Source organism: Artibeus jamaicensis, unplaced genomic scaffold (assembly GCF_021234435.1).
Source record: "Artibeus jamaicensis isolate MK-2021 breed Jamaican fruit bat unplaced genomic scaffold, CSHL_Jam_final scaffold_2375, whole genome shotgun sequence".
Lineage (NCBI taxonomy): Eukaryota > Metazoa > Chordata > Mammalia > Chiroptera > Phyllostomidae > Artibeus > Artibeus jamaicensis.
This window is the reverse complement of record NW_026522032.1, coordinates 699,263-719,021: the sequence shown is the minus strand read 5'-3', so window position 1 is coordinate 719,021 and position 19,759 is coordinate 699,263. Positions and strand designations below refer to the sequence as shown.

Here is a 19,759-nt window from a genome sequence, read left to right as displayed (position 1 = left end):
ATCTACAAAATCCTGAAATACATTTCAAGAGACCCACAGCATATTTTTAATGTAATGACAAAAATAACCTTTTGACTACCAATACTCCTTATTCACTCATTCATTTATGCATTCAGTAATAAATGTTTACTAAGCATTTCCTAACTATTAGGCATCGGAGATACATCAGTAAAGAAAACAAAAATCTGTCCTCGTGAAACATTTCTAATGGGGTATGAAGTACTAAGATTCATAAAAATATCTCTTTCAAAAATATGTTCCTAGTCTTCTATAGAGTACTAACATCTCATTTTGCAAGCAATATACAGTGAAAATAAAAACACAAAGCTAGATCTCTAAGTCTATTGTATATTGCATTTTACTAGTGCATTATGGGATCCTCAGGACCCATGGGATCTCTAGAACCTCTGCTACTGCTGCATCTCCAGGCCCAGAAATTTTAGCTCCAACTGAATACCTACTTTACAATGCTAAAATGAGATTATATAGAAGATTGAGCACTAACTTTCCACTGTTACAAGGCTTTTTATTTTTAATTAACTAGGTAACTTCATTTTCTGCAAATTATTTTGTAAATTGGTTTTTTTTAATTTAGTAAAAACCAACCTGCTCTTATTTTTCCAATTCCAAACTCTAAACTATTTTTGTGTGATTTTGTTGTCTATTAAACATTTATAGGTTCAATTACTGTATACTAATCATTCAATTATTATACAGTAGTATACTAATAATTAAATGATAATTGCCTGGCTTTCTTTCTTAATGGCTTTAAGACCTTTACCTTCTAATCCCTCCATTATTCAGCTTTCTCTAATTCTCAGATTATCTCAGTAAAACAATAAGCTGTTAGTTATTTCTCCTGATACTCTAAAATACAGTTTTCAAAACACTTTATTTACCTCTGAACAATAAGCATTACCTCTGCCTTCAAGTCAACACCTTACAGTAATTCCTAATCTCGTCTTGGGATACAGGAATGATGTCTCAAGGGGAAAAAAAAAGAGCTGGCTTACTTAACTAATTAATTCCTTTTAAACATTGTTTTAGGCCCTGGCCGGGTAGCTCAGTTGGTTAGAGTGCCATCCCATATGCCAAGGTTGCAGATCTGATCCCTGGTCAGGGCACATACAAGAAGAAATCAATGAATGCATAAATGGGTAGAACAACAAAATCCATCTCTCTCTCTCTCTCTTAAAAACCCCCACTATGTTAGTTCTTCTCCAACCTTTACCTGATCATTTCCTTTCATTCTCAGATTTCCTGTTCTAGGTTTTCAGGTCCCTTGTCTAAACCTTAAGCACGTAAAAAAAAAAAAAAACACCCTAAATACTTTCACTGACCTCTAGAATTAAAATGACGTTGCTAACAGTTTAGTCCTATCAACCAAAAAAAACAACAACTATTAACTCTCTGCACTTAAAAAAAGGTCTTTTACTAGTAGCCCCATCTTGATGAAGACATACTCTTCTGTTATATATGCTATGTTCTCTAATTCATCTCTTTCTTCTCTCTGTACATTTCTTTTTCCCTTCATCAGCTCTAACACTGCATGACATATCAAAAGCTTTCTTTCTCTACACACCATCTAAGAATCTCCCATCATATCTTTCAATACACAATTCAATATCTATTAACTCTACAAAGCATATTAAAGAAAATTCTCTGTCCTCTAGTAATTTATAATGTTAAATAGATAGCAACAGAAGAGATGGTAGAAACATGCAAGTGCAAACAATCTAAGAAACTGTACAGATAAAATCATTAGAATTAGTAAGAGAACTCAGAGAAGTTATTAAATATTAAATAAGCATTTATAAAAACTGCATCCTTATACAGCAATGACAAAAAATTCAAAAATATAATCTTTAAGCCCTGGCCGGGTGGCTCAGTTGGTTGGAGCATCATCCTATGAGCCAAAAAGTTTGTGAGTTCGATCCCCAGTCAGAACATATACCTAGGCTGTGGGTTTGGTCCCCGGTTGGGGAACATGTAGGAGGCAACCAAGTAATATTTCTTTCTCTCTTTCTCCTTTCCTCTCTCTCTAAAATCAATAAAAAATATATCCTTAGGTATGGATTTTTTTAAAGTTAAAAATATATAATCTTTAGTATATCACTTATGCTAATGATCAAATGTGAAAATTACAAAACTATGTTGAAATACTTTAAAGATTATATGAATTAAGATATATCAAACTCATAGATAGGATGACTCAATATTATAAAGATAATGAACCTGTCCAAATTAATCAATAAATCCAATGGCAATTCAATCAATATCCTAATAGTTTTTTACCAAAGTTGACACGCTAACTCAAAAAATTAATGTGAAAGAATAAAAGGTCAAGAACAGCTAAGACAATATTGAAGAAGAACAAAGTAGAAGGACTTGTCTGTGAAGTTTGTTGGATGCTAATCTAATGTTGTATGAATCTGGTCACTTGGTATGTTGATTTTGGGCCCCTTGGGATGGACTCCAGCATAGACCCATGTCAGACACTGTCCATGCCTGGTCCTGGGCATCTGCTTGAAGATACAAGCAATCCACATTTGTGGCTGCGTCTGCTCTGGGCCTGGCTGCACGTGGAAAGATCCAAGGTAAATTTCAAGGCTGACTTTTACCAGGACCGGGCCTGGAGGTGGGCCTGCAAATGTCCCAAGGCACCCCAGGATTCGTCTCCACCTACCACTTCTGTGATTTTCTGGCCCAAATCTATAACATGGTCTAATCACAAGAAAACTCTGAACACCCAAATTAAGGGTGGTGAAGTTGAAGAAATATTATTTAAGGGCACAAATCTGAAACTAGTAGATAAATAAGTTACGGAGATCTAATGCACAACAGAGTCAATGGTCCTGTATTATAGATTTCAAAATTACTGAGAGACCAGAGATTAACTGTTCTCAATACACACCAGAAAATGATCTGTGACCTGGTAAAGGTGTTAGTTAGTTAGATAATGCCACTGCAGTAATCATATTATGGTATATAACTGTATCAAACCAACACATCATACACTCAACCTTACACAATGTTATATGGCTGATTTTATCTCAATAAAAAATTTAACTAAAAAAATTAAGTCATGTTCTATAAAATGCCTGGTCTCTAATCTTCTAAACTGCCAAGGTTATGAAAGTGAATCCAAGAGTGAGGAAGTGTTCCAGATAAAAAGAAACTAGGGACCAGGTACAATCCCAGATTGAAGTCATTCTGTACAAAGGACAGTACTGGGAAACTGGAATGGGTTCTCTGGGCAAAGGGTTTCCAGCAGTTCCTTAAACTATTCTTGGAACATTTTTATAAATATGAAATTGCTTTAAAATTTTTACAGCTGAGAAGAATACCTAGCATCTAATTGGCAATATATAAATATTTACTGAATTAACTTCTACATGATAACATGGAATTAGGGGTAAAATAAGACCAGTCTCACAAGCAAGCATAATTTATGGAGCCCTGGGAACATTCTCCTTAACATCCAAATATATCTTTGTTACCAATTCCCTCCGTGATAATAAACATGAAGTAGACATAGGCACTGAAATGGGGGAGAAAGAATAGAAAAAGGCAGATAAAGTGGAAAAATAAAAACTTACTAACTCTGGAAATTTCATGAGATACACGCTAGAAAGCAGGTTTTATTTATCCTATCAAATATCTCACACCTCCAAATCCCAATATAGTAAAATACTATAGCAGTGATATCATCAACTGCTTGTTAAACTTGCCAGCAGAGAAATAAACTTATTTTTTCTTTTTTATCACATAGCACAAAATATGGAGGAAATACCATCAAGATGGTTTGATAATAACAGGGAAAGCAAAGAAATTTTAAGAAATACCCCATATTTATTTTTAAACACCTTTTCTAGTATAAGAATGATCCCCCCAAAACTGGAATTATCTTCTAGATGGTGGGCCCCTTATAGTACAGACTTCCCCAACTAGGTGAGTGTTCTGGGGACCCATCTGTATCAGTGCACCAACTGGTGTTATTGTGAGAGGCTGTATTCAGCTTCAGTAAAATTTTTTTTGAAAACTCAACACGTTTGCCCACTTCATGGTGTGTGATTTATCGGCACACCTGCCCACACTGCTGAGTGTTCAGCAGTTTCTGACCAAAAACAACATGACCCCCATGCCCCACCCTCCCTATGCACCCAGTCTCCCCCCTGAGCAACTTTTTCTGGCTCCCCAGATGAAAAAAGTCGTCAAAGGGAAATATTTTGCTGATGTGGAAGAGGTGAACAAAAATAGCAGAAGCACTAAAAGGCATCAAAACTGATGACTTCAAAAACTGTTTTGAGCAGAGGAAAAAATATCTTAGTAAGTGTACTGCATCAAATGGAGAACACTCTGAAGGTGCCCAAAGTTCAAACATGTAAGAATGAATGTACAACTTTTTATAAATAAATTCTGCTTTTTGGGGGGGGTCCTCTCTTGTACAACAAGTGAAGCAAAAATATTTCAAAGATCAGCTAAGTAGAACTGATTTCAATATAATCTCTAAAGGGTTGCATAAAATAGCAATAATTCTTCCTAAAACTTGACATATTTTCAAACTCTTCATGATTAAATGCAGAAATTTCACTCACCATATTAGGGACCCTCATCAACATATCTTTGCAGCGCAGTATGCATGTAGATGCTCTTGGAAAATCCCCTTGAATAACTGCCTAGGAAAGTGAAAAATGTCAATAATTAGTTCAAATGAAATAACAAGCTATTTGTCTACAGGTCAATTTTAACATATTTTAACTGTTATTTAAAAGTCTTAATTTGTTTTCTAATTCTTTAGTCTTGCTAAACATAATAACTGGCACAAAATACAAAGAAATAAAAGGCAAGAGTCTTGGGTAACACAAAATTGACACTAATGACTGGAAGTCATTTACTTCTTGTGGAAACGTCAAAATTGGTGTACAACTCTATGTTATTATGATATAATGCCACATCTAACAGATACTTCCTGGGATTGAATAGGTCTTGTATCAGAGGAATTTTTAATGTTAAATAGCAGTCTTTTGTCCTAAAACAGGCTTACAATAACTTCACAGTCTAAATTGCTCTGAATGTCTGCTATTGCCATAAAGGCAGTTTAGTACAACCTAATCTTAGAGCCAGAAGAGTTACTCTGATATTTATTATGCATAGCCTTGAACCTTATGCTCTCATGGCTTCAATTTCCTCATCTATAAAATTAGGACACCATACTAGCTTATCTCTAAATTCTTTCCATATTTTTGTAATTTTCAGTGCACTAGTCTTGCACCTCCTCCTGTGAAATTTATTTGTAAGTATAATTTCTAAATAAAATTATCCCTATTTTCAAATGACATGATCTTGTATGTAAAATATCCAAAGAAGTCCACGAAACTTGAATAAACAAGTTCAACCAGGATACAGGGTACAATATACAAAAATCTATTGTATGTCTCTCCATTAGCAATAAGTAAACCAAAAATGATATTAAGTATTTATTCCACTTAAATTAGCGTCAAAAACCAAAATAATTGGGAATAAATTTAACAAAAGAACTGTTAGGGTTTGTACACTGACCAAAAAAACTGTTGGAATAGATTAAAGAAGACCTAAATAAATGGAAACACATCCCATGTTCACAGATCAGAAGACTTAATTCTCTTAAGATGGCAATATTCCCTAAGTTGAACTACAGATTCAATACAATTGCCATCAAAATTCTAGCTGGCTTTCTTGGCAGAAACTGATTTGCTGATCTTAAACTTCATGTGGAAATCGAGGGGACACAGAATAGGCAAAACCATTTTGAAAAGAACAAGGATGTAGGGCTCACACTTTCCTATTTTGAAACTCACTACAAAGCTAGAGTAATCAAACCTGTGGTACTGACACATAGATCAACAGAACAGAATAGAGAGCCCAGAAATAAACCCATATAATAAACCTTTATAGTCAAACTTTGACAGAGGAAGCAAGTACATACAATGGGCTAAAGATATTTTATTCAATAAACGGTGCTAGGAAAATTGAACACATACGTGCAGAAAAATGAAACTAGATCACCTTCTTATACCACACACAAGAATAACTTCAAAATGAATTAAAGACTTAAATATTCGACCCAAAACCATAAAAATCCTAGAAGACAACATAGGCAGTAAAATCTCAGACATTGCTTGTAGCAGTATTTTTCTGATATATCTCCCCAGGCAAAGGAACAAAAGAATAAATAAATGGGACTACGTCCCACTAAAAAGGTCTTGCACAGCAAAGGAGACCAACAAAATAAAAAGACAACCCACTGAATGGGACAATATATTCACCAATACATCTGATAAGGTTAATATCCAAAATTCATGAAGAACTCACAAAATTTTGGTATTGACCAAAAAGAACCTAATTTTAAAATGGGCAGAGGACCTTATTAGACATTTTTCCAAAGAGGAAATACAGATGGCCAGTAGATACATGAAAAAATATTCAATGTCACTATGAGTGAAATTCACAATATGAAATTTTATGTCCACACAAAAAAATCCTGTATATAAATGTTCATGCCAACTCTATTTGCAATAGGCAAAAACTTCAAACAACCCTAAGTCTTTCAACAGTGAATGGCTAAACAAACTGGTAAATCTATACCACTATAGAATATTACTTACAAATACAGAACAAACTATTGATATGCAAAACTTGGGTGACTGTCAAAGGAATTATGCCACGTTAAAGAGGCCAATACCAAAAGGTTACATACATTACATTTCTATAACATTCCCAAGTGACAAAATTTATAGAGGCGGAGAATAGGTTATTGATTGCATGGTACTGAGGTTGAGGGAATGTATATAACTACAAGGGAAAGCACAAGGGATCTTTTCGGTGAGGGAACTGTTCTGTATTTTGATTGTGGTGGTTACATGAATCTATCCAGGTGATGAAACTACACAGAACTATAGAAACACACACAAGGCCGTATAAAACTGGTGAAATATGAGTAAGGTTCATGGATTGTACCCATGCCAATTTACTAGTTTGACAATGCACTATATTTATACAAGATGTTACCATTGAGGAAAACTGGGCAACACATACACCAGACTTTACTATTTCTGCAACTTCCTGTGGATCTCTAATTTTTTCAAAATAAAACTATTTAAAAATCACATTAGTTAATGTCACCATCACTTTTATCATAAAAGTTTAAGTATCTGGACCTGGCTAGTGTGGCTCAGTGGACTGAGTACGGGCTGTGAACCAAAGGGGTGCCGGTTCAATTCCCAGCCAGGGCACATGCCTGGGTTGCAGGCCAGGTCCCCAGTGGGGGTCATGTGAGAGGCAACCACATATTGATGTTTCTCTCCCACTTTTTCTCCCTCCCTTCCCCTCTCTCTAAAAGTAAATAAATAAAATCTTTTTTTAAAAAAAGTTTAAGTATCTGGAGGCTGTCAAGTTCATGGTGGAGGTACAAATTTTCCAAAATTCTAATTGTTACTTAAAAATTAAAATTTTATTGCTGACAAGAAATACTGTCAGTGCTTTCCTTGACGTCACTTTCTCACTTCATTCATTTTTGTGAAAATGTCTGCTAGGTACCCAAGTCTGAATAAACAAATTTACCTGTCATTCTTTCAAGTACAAATGGTATTCTGTGAAGACGGAAGTAGTTAATTCAGCTCACAAGTCAAACAATCACATAAGGGCCTTTCCTGAAGACAATTATTTGGACCGCTGTGCCAAAGTGCTCTCTTCCCTTTTCTTTATGTAGAATATTAAAACAATATGTACTGAAATTTCAAGATTTAGTAAAATCAATTATTTTTACTAAATCACAAAGGGTATTTTTAAGTTAAAACTGGTGTTCTTGTTACTGTAAGTGTGTAGCGGTAAAGAACATAATGACTAGGAAAGAGTGTGCCACTGTCTTGATTCATGTTAAAAGGGCCAGAAATTTTACCTACCATTGCTTTTGCACCCCTAGTACAAATGTCAACATAGCAAATAAAAAGGCAAATAATGTCTTAGAGTTATTAAGAAAATAGTTTTGACCTCACAGTGACAACATGAATGGACCAGGAGAGTACTAATTTCTTGAATTGCTTCACTATCCACTGAGTCTTTAAACTCCTACAGTCTGCCAATTTTATCTTGCTGCTAAAACTGCTTTGTGTGGCCACTATCATCTTCATAAATGCAAGTTCCCATAGCCCTTTCTTCCACCTCATTTTCCTTTATTTCTCTGAAACACTGGCCACATCCGATCATCCCATTTTCCTTGGAATGTTTTTTCTCTTCTCACTGTTCTACTCCTCCTTCGTCTCTCATGTCATCTTGTCCTTTTTGTTTGCTCTACTTTTTACTATACCCTCCCCAACATGTAACTGCAGAATGAATCAGCTTTCTTGTTATCCTCCCTTTCCTGCCTCCAAGAACAGAGTGATTCTGACCTTCTCATGGAGTGTAAATGCTTGCTTGCTTCCATTACAATTTCTTCTACACCTACTCCCTTCCTTCCCATTGTTATTGCCACTACTGCAGTCCAGGCTCTCATTACTTCACACTTACACCATGCCTCCAATCTATTCACTTTTTTCACCCATCCTAAGCACTATGGCCAGATTACTCTTCAATTTATGCCACTTTGCCTCTTTCCTAAAACCTTCAACCACTCCAGGTCCTTTAGGAAAACAGAAAAAGTATTTTTTTCCAAGAGATATATTGGGCCTTCTCAACTTGGCCCAACTTATTTCTCCAAGCTTAGTCCTTGTACAAATACCTTCCTTCAAATAAACTGGTCACTCAACACGCCTTAAGTAAGACATGCATATTTCTGCCTATAAACTTTGCTCCTGCTCAAGCCTTCGTTCTGTCTGGAATATCCTGTGCCCCTTCTCTACTTTTCTAAATCTGTTCCTTCCTTCAAAGTCCAAATCACGTCCTAAATCATTTATGTGTCTTCCCCTACCAATCCAGTCCACAATAATCTCCTTCCTTTTTCTACACTCTTATAGCACTTGTCTAAACCAGTACCTCCCAATATTTCATATCTCATATGAAATATTGTGCTATCACTCTTTTTTTTAGGGGGGAGGGGACCAGAATGTCAGAGAGACATAATAGGAGAGCAGATTCTGCCCTGGCTGATGTGGTTCAGTGGATTGAGTGCTGGCCTGTGAACCAAAGGGTTACCAGTTGGATTCCCAGTCAGGGCACATGACTGGGTTGAAGGCCTGGTCCCCAGTAGGGGGCATGCGAGAGGCAACCATACATTGATGTTTCTCTTCCTTGCTTTTTCCCTCCCTTCCCCTCTCCATAAAAATAAATAAACAAATATTTTAAAATAAAAAAAATTTATATTGAAGGAATTAAACAAAACCTAAAGAAATTGGAAGCCACCCCATATTCATAAATTAAAATACTTAACATTTTTTATGATAGCAAAACTCTTCAAACTGACTAATAGATTCAGCACTATTCCTATCAAAATTCCAGCTGACTTCTTTGTACAAATCTACAAGCTTACCCTAAAATTCATTTGGAAATGTAAGTGACCCAAAATACTCAAAATAATCATGAAAGCCTTGGCAGATGTGGTTTGGTGGGTTGAGCGCCAGCCTGCAAACTGAAAGGTCACCAGTTTGATTCCTGGTTTCCAGGCACATGCAATTCCAGGCACGTGCATGGGTTGCAGGCCAGGTTGGTCGCATGCAAGAGGCAACCAACTGATGTTTCTCTCCCTCTCTCTCCCCTTCCCTTCCCTCTTTCTAAAAGTAAGTAAAGAAATAAAATTTAAAAATCAATAGTGTAAACAAATCATAAAAATAACAAAGTTGGAGAACTCACACTTTCTGATTTCAAAACTTACTACATAGCTACTAGAATCGACACAGTGAGGTACTGGCATAAGATCAAAGTGGAATAAAATCAAGAGTCAAAAAATAAACTCACATTTATGATAAACTGATTTTTGACAAGGGTGCCAAGGCCATTCAATGGGAATAGTCTTTTCAATAAATGGTGCTGAGACAACTGGATAACCACAAGCAAAAAAATGAAGTTGGACCCCCACTTCACACCATACCTAAAAATTACCTTGAAATTGATCATAGATCTAAATGTAAGTGCTGAAACTATAAAATTCTCAGATGTGGAGAAACTGAAGCCTTCGTATATCACTGGTGGAAGTGTAAAATGGTACAGCCACTATGGAAAATAGTCATCAAGTTTCATAAAAAGTTAAACACAGAGTTATTGTGTTGTTCGGCAATTCTACTCCTGGGTATGTATGTAAGAGAAATGACAACATGTACACACAAAAATTTGTACATGAAATGTTCACAGCAGAGTTATTCACAATAGCTCAAAATTGAAAACAACCCAAATGTTCATCAATGGATGAATGGGTAAACAAAATGTGGTATGACCATAGAATGGAACATTATTTGGTAATAAGAAGATGAAATACTAATAAATGTTACAACATGGACTAACCTTGAAAACATGCTAAGTGAAAGGATCTAATCACAAAAGAATACTTATAGTATGATTGCATTTATATGAAATGTGCATAAGAGGTAAATCTATAGAGACTGGAGATTAGTGATTGCTAGACTGGGATCAGGAGGAATGGGGAATGACTGGTAACACATAGGGGGTTGCATTTTGGGGTGATAAAAATGCTTCAATCTTAGATTGTGACAAAGACTACATAATTCTGTGAATATACTAAATCCATTCAATTATACATTCTGAACATGTGAATTTCATAGCATGTGAATTATATCTCAATAAATATGTTAAAATAAAATAAGAGAATTATACTAGGTGATATTTAAGGTCGCTTTTATTTCTAGAATTACATAATTACAGAGCACAAACTCATCCTGGCTTATATTTTGTCAACTGAAAATGCACACCTAACTGATGGTGACTAAAGGAGGGAACCAGAAGCTAAACGAACGTAAAGCACAACTTTGAACACTGATAACAGCAGACTTTAGTACTTTCTAAAGATTTTAATTATTTCTTAGAGTGAGAGGAAAGGAGGGAGAGAAAAGGAGGGAAACATCAGTGTGCTAGAGAAACATCAATCAGTTGCCTCTTGCACACCAGCAACTAGGGACCTGGTCCACAACCCAGGAACATGCCCCCAACCGGAAATCAAACCAGTGACCTTTTGGTTTGTAGTCTGGCACTCACTCACTGAGCCACACCAGCCAGGGTGACAGCAATGGACTTCACAAAAACCGCCAGAACAATCACAAATGGGAAGGCTGTTATTTTCATATGAAGGCACATATTTTAGGCACATTCTGGATGTAAAAGTGTCACAGAGTTGAGTGTTTCAAGTAGAGGCTACTGCCATAAATAAATGATATACATACAGTGGTTAAAATGATGTTTAGCTATATATTAGTCTTTCCAAACTCATCTACCCTGACATAGATACCAATTGCCATTACTAATGTTACCTTCAGATACAAAATCAGATACAAAACGGAGATAAAAAAAGGTCAAATATATTCTTATGAAAGGCCAATGACACCTCACCTTCTTCGAATAGGTTATGCATCATCACTTTTTCATTTACATATACAAAATGCCCTGTGAGGTCATGGAAACTATGATACTTACTGACTCTGCTTGGTAAGAAAGCACTTTGAAAAGCTCCTTCTCCACAGCACACTTCTGCATAGCCACTGCAGGCTCAGTAAGGCAATTTTCTACTAATCTGGCATAAAATTGCTCCAAACCCTGAAAAATAAAACCACAATATTATGTAATAATGAGAAACACCATAACTATTATAAATCATTGCTATGACTTAAAATCAGTGGTAACTTACATTTATGGCAACTTCAAAAAATGTATCAGCCATCACACCATTTCCAACATCTACCCATTCTTTTCCTGTTTTCATATTCATCTGGAAGAGAGAAATTAGAAAAGATTTTTATTTTTTATTTTGTTAAAGAAAATTTTTAAAATCACACCTTCTCCAGACTGGCTGAGGAGGGTACTGGAGAAAGTGTTTCATTTTCTGTCCATACTCAGTAGTATAATCCACAGAAAACAAAAAGGCAACAATCAATATTTATTAGAGTTTTGTGTTCTGCTTTGAACTTCGTAATTAAGGAGAAATGGTCTTGAGAAAAGCATTAATAAAAACCATTTGAAAACACATCTTTGAAGGAAATATTAAAAGAATATTGGGATAATTTAGATAATAAAATTCTAAAAAAATAATGCCTCACATACTTGAAGAAAGTTAAAATATGCTAAATAAAAGGAAAGAATCAAGACTGTCTTTCCTGTAAAAGTATATTTCAGACTAACCACATAGTTGATGAGGAGAAGTTTCTCTCTATTTCAGTTAATAAACAAAGAAATACAGAATTCAGAATATGCAAACCCTTACAGAAATAATGAATCCGGGAACAAAAATTATCAAAGGTCACTAAGGTAAGAAAGAAGGAAGAAGCAGACATTAGTGCTTTTTGATGGAATTATACCATACAGTCTATGAATTATTCTCAACAAAATTGAACCTGAATCAGATCAAGCTTCTAAATCCACCAGTACAGGAAAAACAAGATATAGAGAATTATATTATACAATGCTGAGGATGCAGTCATCAGAATACAGAATTTTAGCCCTGGCTGGTGTAGCTCAGTGGATTGAGCACAGGCCTGCGAACCAAAGGATCACGGTTCGATTCCCAGTCAGGGCACATGCCTGGGTTGTAGGCCAGTTCCCAACAGAGGACGCGTGAAAGGCAACCATACATTGATATTTCTCTCCCTCTCTCCTTCCCTTCCCCTCTAAAGATAAATAAATAAAATATTTTTAAAAAGAATACAGAATTTAGAAAACTATAAACAACTTGTTTCTCCAATAAATACATTTATTCAACAGATTTCTTAAGGTGGGGAGAAAGATGTAGATTTACAGAAAGAACCCTGCCTGGTGGAACTCAGTGGATTGAGTGATGGCCTACAAACCAAAGGGCTGCTGGTTTAATTCCCAGTCAGGGCACATGCCTGGGTTGTGGGCCAGGTCCCCAGTGGAGGGCGGCACAAGAGAGGCAACCACACATTGATGTTTCTCTCCCTCTCTTTCTCCTTCCCTTCCCCTCTCTCTAAAAAGTAAATAAATAAAATCTTTGTAGAAAATAATAAATCAATGAATAAAAAGAGACCTACTAATAAAATATATGGTGTGGATTTTCCTTAGTTCTGATTGTAAGAAACAAAGTGGAGGTGGGGAGAAGGAGAGGGCAGACAGAGTAGGGGATACTGGACATTTATAATTTTAGAAAATCTCTGTTAAATTTTATTAGGTGTGACAATGGGTATTGGGTTAGTTTGAATAAAAAAGATACCTTGTCTTTTGGAGACATATATGGAGACATTTATGGGTGAAATGATGTATTTTGGATTTGTTTCACAATAATCCATGGGGGTTTGTTGTTGGAGGAGATACAGAAGAAACAAAAGCTGTCATGTGCTGATGATTCCTTTAGTTGAATAATGAGTAAATGGGTGGATCAGTCAATTTTGTGTGTACATTTGATACTTTCAATAAAATACTGTTTTAAAACACTGGAGAAATACTTTCCACTAGAAATACATATTTGCCTCTAGGGAGTGAAGTAGAGGGTAGGGAAGGATGGATCAGAAAACAATAACTTTTCATTACTTTTCACAAATCTTGAATTATAAATTCAATATTTAGTCCACTGAATCACTCTAATAACTGATAGTCCTGCTTAGACCTTTCATTTTAATACACAGAATTATCCTAAAAGGAACATGGATACACTAAAGGCTATAACTTGCTTCCGGGTTCACCGCAACTTCAACCATCTTCACAGGAGTCGTGACTATTTCATTGCATCTACACATTGTCCTCACTTCATTAGGACTTACCACAATCCGCCTATGAATAACTTCCTCCGTAGCATCTGGGTTTTCACACATGCATAGCATCTTGCAAGCCACGTGCCGTACTGCAAAACAGTAATTAGACACCCATGAACACAAAGAATTCCTTCTCCTCTTATCTAAACCTACAGAGAGAAAGATGTGAAGTGAAACAAGTACTGTTGTTAAAAAAAGAACTTTAAAGGCTTTTTAAAAATTAGTTATCAAAAGCAATGATCTGCAATTTATCAGATGAATCATTTGCTTAAGGCTCTAGTCAGACAAAGACTGAATTTTCAGTTTAATTTCTGCAGGTCTTAAGCCCAAAGATTCACTGAAAATACCTGGTTCCACATGATGCTCTGGTGTGTATGAAGAGCAAAATAATCCTAACCGGAACTAGAATCTAAAGCTATTCAACATCTCACAAAATTTCTGAACAACAGGGTAATTATGGATTACTCTCCTAAAACTGAAACTTTCTAAATATATTCTTTGCTGTAGATGGCGTAAAATTTCTTAAAATATAATTTAGACAGATATCTTCATGATACAGTTCAGTTCCCCTGAAAACAGGAAAGTTTGAATAACTGTAACCTCCTTATTTGTGTAGTTTCTTTTACCATAAAACAATCAGTTTTTTAAAGGATGCCTTCCCCTATAAGTACACTAGCTGCCTTGATGTTAGGTCTCAGCAGCCACACTACCTATGCTAAATCCACTTTTAATTCGTATTCAGTTAAAAAGAGATTTCCAGCTAAAATTGCAGGGTAACTGAAGTAGAAACATCATTTTATGATCCATCATAAAATATAAAATCTATTCATCCCTTAATGAGGTTAATTTATTCCTGAAAAAAAATCTTGTGGTATAATAATGATCATATGCATACTGTCTTGCATTTCCAGTTTTTAAAATGTTTCCTTTATTTTTTCCAAAGTTCACTAATTCTTCAGCATTCTTAAGGACCCTGATCTCTTAATTATTTCCCATCTCCCAAGATACCATCAGCACTTCCCTCTCAATGCATTCCCTTCTATGTTCAAACATATCCATCTCCATTCCTTGAAAAAAAATCAACCCCACAGTGCTTCAAGCTTTCATCCCATTTCTCCCCTTCCTTTCACTGCCAAGCTTCTTGATTTGAATGGTCTATCTACTACCTCTATTTTCTTACTACTCACTCATCTCCTTAAGCCCCTACAATGTTTTCGCAGCTGTACCACTTCGCTTAAAACCGCACTCCCAAAGATCACCTTCCCTGACTTCACAAGCAATATTTCACAGTGATCATAACCTTTCTGAAAAATACTAATTCCTTGACCTCATAGCTTTGAGCAGTGTCCCTCTGTGGGAAATGTCTTATAGCCTAAGAACTTTGCTCCCATCTCCACATTCTTGATCCAGCTCTTTATAGTTATCGCCAACCAGCCTTCAGCCAAAGGCAGCTAAAGCTGAGACAGAATGCTCCTTTAGTATAAAGATGTGCTCTTTGTGGCTGTTGCTCTATCCTTGTCTTCTCAGTCCGTCCTTGGCCCCTCTATATTATAAACATCTTGGATAGGTGACTGCTGATTGACTCCTTATATCTGCCTTACTCTGCTCCATCAGTGCCCACAGCTTGACATTTGAATAGACTTGAGACAACACATAGCTTTGTCTCCTCTGGCATTTGTGAATTCTTTGTTTTTCTTGTTCATTCATTCCTTCCCAGATCCTCAAGCATAATGTATTCCTGGTAGTTTTGTTCTGGAGCTTTATCTTGTCCCATTCTCCTATGGCCTCCCATAACATGGTATGACAATCCTATTGGAACTATGTTTTCAATAAATGGGTAGTGAGTCTCCTCTGGAGATTGGCTGCTGAAAATGTTTTGACTATCTTTTGGTCTTATACCCTTGTTCTTTTTCTCCCCAGACTTGGAAGACTCAAGGGTAAAAGTCTCACTACTCTGTTCTCTCCACACCACTGGTTCTGAAAATTTGGCAGGCATGAGAATTCCTGAGAATTTTCTTCACCAATGGCAGGGCCTAGGCATCTATAGGTAAATAAGCTCCACAGGTAATCTTTAGTTATACCAATATTTAGGAACCGTTGCTCTCCCCTGGCCAGGTAGCTCAGTTGGTTAGAGCACCATCCCCATACACCAAGTGTGCAGGTTCAATCCCTGGTCAGGGCACATATAAGAGTCAACCAATGAATGCACAAATACATGGAACAACAAATGGGTGTCTCATGCACTCTTTGTCCCTCTCTCTCTTTAAAAATCAATTTTAAAAAAGAACTGTTGCTCTTTATTTTCTCCCTTAGATAATTCAACTACACCTATGACTTCAATAATCACCTCCATGTGAATAACTAGCAAATCTACAGGCAGCCTGACCTTTCTCATATCTCCAACCTTACTGTAACCTTAAACACAACATGTCTAAAATGAAAATTTATAAGTCATTCCTCTATTCTGGCTTCCCTCTTTCTTGTCATTGTTCAGTAAGTCTTCCCAGTAATAAAAATGATAGTCTATAAATCTTGATGCCTTTTTTCATCATATAACATAAACCAGGCACACTGAATTTGTTTTTAAGGAGACAAAATATCTTCCAACATAATACTTTTGAAATAAAACTCTTTTAAATCAGAGGCTTCCTGCATTACATCCTGTTTTCCACTGTATCTTAAAAATACTATGTATATATATACATATGTGTATGCATGTGTGTATATACCCAAATATCTGATTAAGAACTGCAACATGCACAGAGTCAGTACACTGGGAGAGGTCCTAGGCCTACAGCTCCCACTTCATCTACCAAATCCCTACTACATGACAAGCAGTGAAAATCTGCCACAGCAACATTCCTTAATATGCAGAATAGTGGGAATTTAGAATTAATGTATTTTGCTATTACACGGTTTACCTGTGTAAAAAGTTTCTCCACGGATAAATTTCTAACTCTTCCCTCCCCATAACTACAGGATCTAAGGCTCCTAGGAGCAATGATCTGAACAATTTTTCTGAGTTAAAGAGGTAGAAATTGTTCTCTAAAAACATCCTAATAGAGGAGTGGACTAATGAGTAAGTATATAATTGACATTATTAACCACTAATTACCCTATACCTATACTCAAGTTGTATACAGTTTGGTTTATATTCATAAAGATAATACTTGGTAATAAACTCTATTTGTCACATACCAATAAAATTTGTCTTTACAAAGTAAACCAGTCCAGAGATTCCCCTTTGGGTTCTTCCCTCAATGTATCCTTTATATTAATTGGGCAATAGAATTTCCAAAACTGCATTAAATGTCACTATCCTTGCTGGCAATCACCACCTGTGAGCACATTAGACCCTGGCCATTTAGCTTAAGCACTAGAACTTTGCCAGTGAACCACATTTAATGCACCCAAGCAGATGAGTTTGGTTGTGGGCTTTTGCTTTGTTGTTGCTCTTGTTATTTGCTCTCACAGGTAGAAAAAAACTTGTCTGGTGTTTCTCAGTAACTCAGTCCAATGTTCATGAGCCAACCTCATGAGGAAACTAACCATTACAGAGTTTTCCATCTAAATCCCTCACATAGCAACATCTTCCTTTCTATTTTTAATGGAGAGAGGAAACTACTATTTGATAGTACTTCAGAATCCAGATCATATCTTCTCCAAGGAAAATAATCTGTGTCTTTTAACACTTCCTCAAGTTCTCATTTTCCCACCCTTTAATCATCTTTGTTGTTCATCACCAGACAATTTCTTGAAGTAGTACTTTTAAACTTTTATTAATACGGAGCTAATTTCTGAAAAATCATAAAACTGAGGAAGGGTCTTTGCTCGAGAAACCTCTGTTAATGGGTTATTTTGCTTAGATGTCTTTTAACAAATTTCCATCTAAGAACTGGTCAAACTTTTATTTAAACTACAGGAACACAATCTGATAAAAATACTCCTCACAATGAATCATAAAATACATACGTACCTTTAGCTCTCTGCTCTCCAGTTACATCCAAACCAACTTTCTTGGAAAGTGCCCAGTTCCACAGGCTTATTGCCATTTCTTCAACCTAGACAAGAGAAACATTTTCTTAGCCAGTCAAAATACTGTTCACCTCCAATATTTTTTCTTGCATGTTTTATGCTTATGTGACTACTGTGAGTCATTTATAGGCCCCTCATAATCTAATCATATTTTGCCTCCCCCCTACCAAATTTACCCACTGTTACAGTAATTGTCTCACTGTCCCATGAACATAACTTGTTCGTTCCTATTTATTCACTTTTATTCATGCCATTGACTTCACCTGATATAACTCCCTCCATTCTCTTTACATAACTCAAATCCAGTCCAGTCTCACCAGGAATATCCGTGATGCTTTCAGTCAACCACTACAGTTTACATTGATCTCTCTCTTCCTTGAATTCCTATATTCATTCAGTTTCACATAATTAAGCAATTAATTATACTATTTTGTATCATTTATTCTTTATTTTAGTGTTAGTCTTATTTCCAAACCAGGCTCCTTGATATCAAAGATCCTGTCTTAGCTTTAGCTAGGTGACTCAGTTGGTCAGAACATCATGCTGTACACCAGAGGTTGTGAGTTCCAGCCTCAGTCAGGGCACATACCTAGGTTGTGAGTTTGACCCCCAGCCAGGGTGCATACAAAAGGCAACCAATCGATGTTTCTCTCACATTGATGTTTCTCTCTCTCTGTCTTTCTCCTTTCCCCTCTAAGATCAATAAATATCTCCTTGGTGAGGATTTTTTAAAGATTTTATGACTTACACAGCCCTTTTAGTACCTACCAAAGTGCTAAATAAAGATACATACTTAGGACTTCCAGTTAAGATGGTAGTGCAGATAAACACAGCACTTGTCTCCTTCCAAAATCACATCAAAACTGCAACTAGACTATAGAATAAACATCATTAAGAACCACATGAAATCAAGCTGAATGGAAGGCCTACAACTATGGAATTTAAAGGAAGCAAAACACATACAGACTGGTAGGAGGGGCAGAGATGTAGAATGGGCTGGTCCCACATCCATGTGTGGAGCTTAAAGATCAGGAGGGAAATCTCAGCTGCAGACGTGCCCCATGAGGAGCAAGAGGTCCCAGCTACATACCAGGCCATCCAGCTCAAGGTTTCAGTGCCAGGAAGAGAAGTCCCCATAACTTCTGGCTGTGAAAACCAGTGGGGATTGAGCATGATGAAGATGGAAGCTTTAGGAGTCCCAAACAATTCCTCTTAAAGGACCAGCATGGACTTACATGGAGTCATTCCCTCTGAACTACAGCACAAGGGAGCAGCTTGAAAGGCAACAGAGACATATGGGGAGGAACTGAATTATTTGGCATGAGAGTGAGAGCTGAAGGAGCAGCTTGCTATAAGACAGAGGTGCCGGCAAAAGCCATCATTCCTTTACTGAGCCATCCCCTCACACAGCCAGCAGGTACCATACCATATCTGAGGCTCAATCAACCTGGCTCACACTGTTTGCCCCACCCTGGTGATTCCCTGAGGCCATGTTCCACACAACTTGCAGGCCCTCCCAAGCTATTTCCAGTGGCTTTTCTATACAAATGGCTTGTTTGCTCATGCTCTAGATTTTCCTGAATTCTCTCAAAGAAGTAGCATCTAGCTTCAGCAAGCCCTGTACCTTTCACTCAGTGGCTCCAGGCCTGGCACTATGGGCAGAAAGCTTTAGTTCACATAATGGCCTCACCTGGGCCCCTCTGAACCCAGCACGAGTAGCAGCCATATGCTTATCGCTTTGTAGCTTTATGCCAGGCATCCCTGGGCAGAACTCAGGTGGTGGCTGACCTTAACCTGTACCTCCTTGGAGGCCTCAGAGCCAG

The 19,759-nt window shown here is 36.7% G+C and overlaps 1 protein-coding gene across 1 annotated transcript in view; it reads right to left on the bottom strand.

The window, feature by feature from the left end:
* The window catches only part of TEX11 (testis expressed 11), a 118,552-nt gene that overhangs the window by 80,812 nt on the left and 17,981 nt on the right, over window positions 1-19,759 (bottom strand). Inside the window, exons 3-7 of the mRNA XM_053656654.1 lie at window positions 17,878-17,962; window positions 13,911-13,990; window positions 11,828-11,908; window positions 11,617-11,736; window positions 4,599-4,679 (exon numbers count right to left, since the gene is read on the bottom strand). Of these exons, the coding sequence (XP_053512629.1) occupies window positions 4,599-4,679; window positions 11,617-11,736; window positions 11,828-11,908; window positions 13,911-13,990; window positions 17,878-17,962 (447 nt within the window). The remainder of the gene's footprint in view (window positions 1-4,598; window positions 4,680-11,616; window positions 11,737-11,827; window positions 11,909-13,910; window positions 13,991-17,877; window positions 17,963-19,759) is intronic.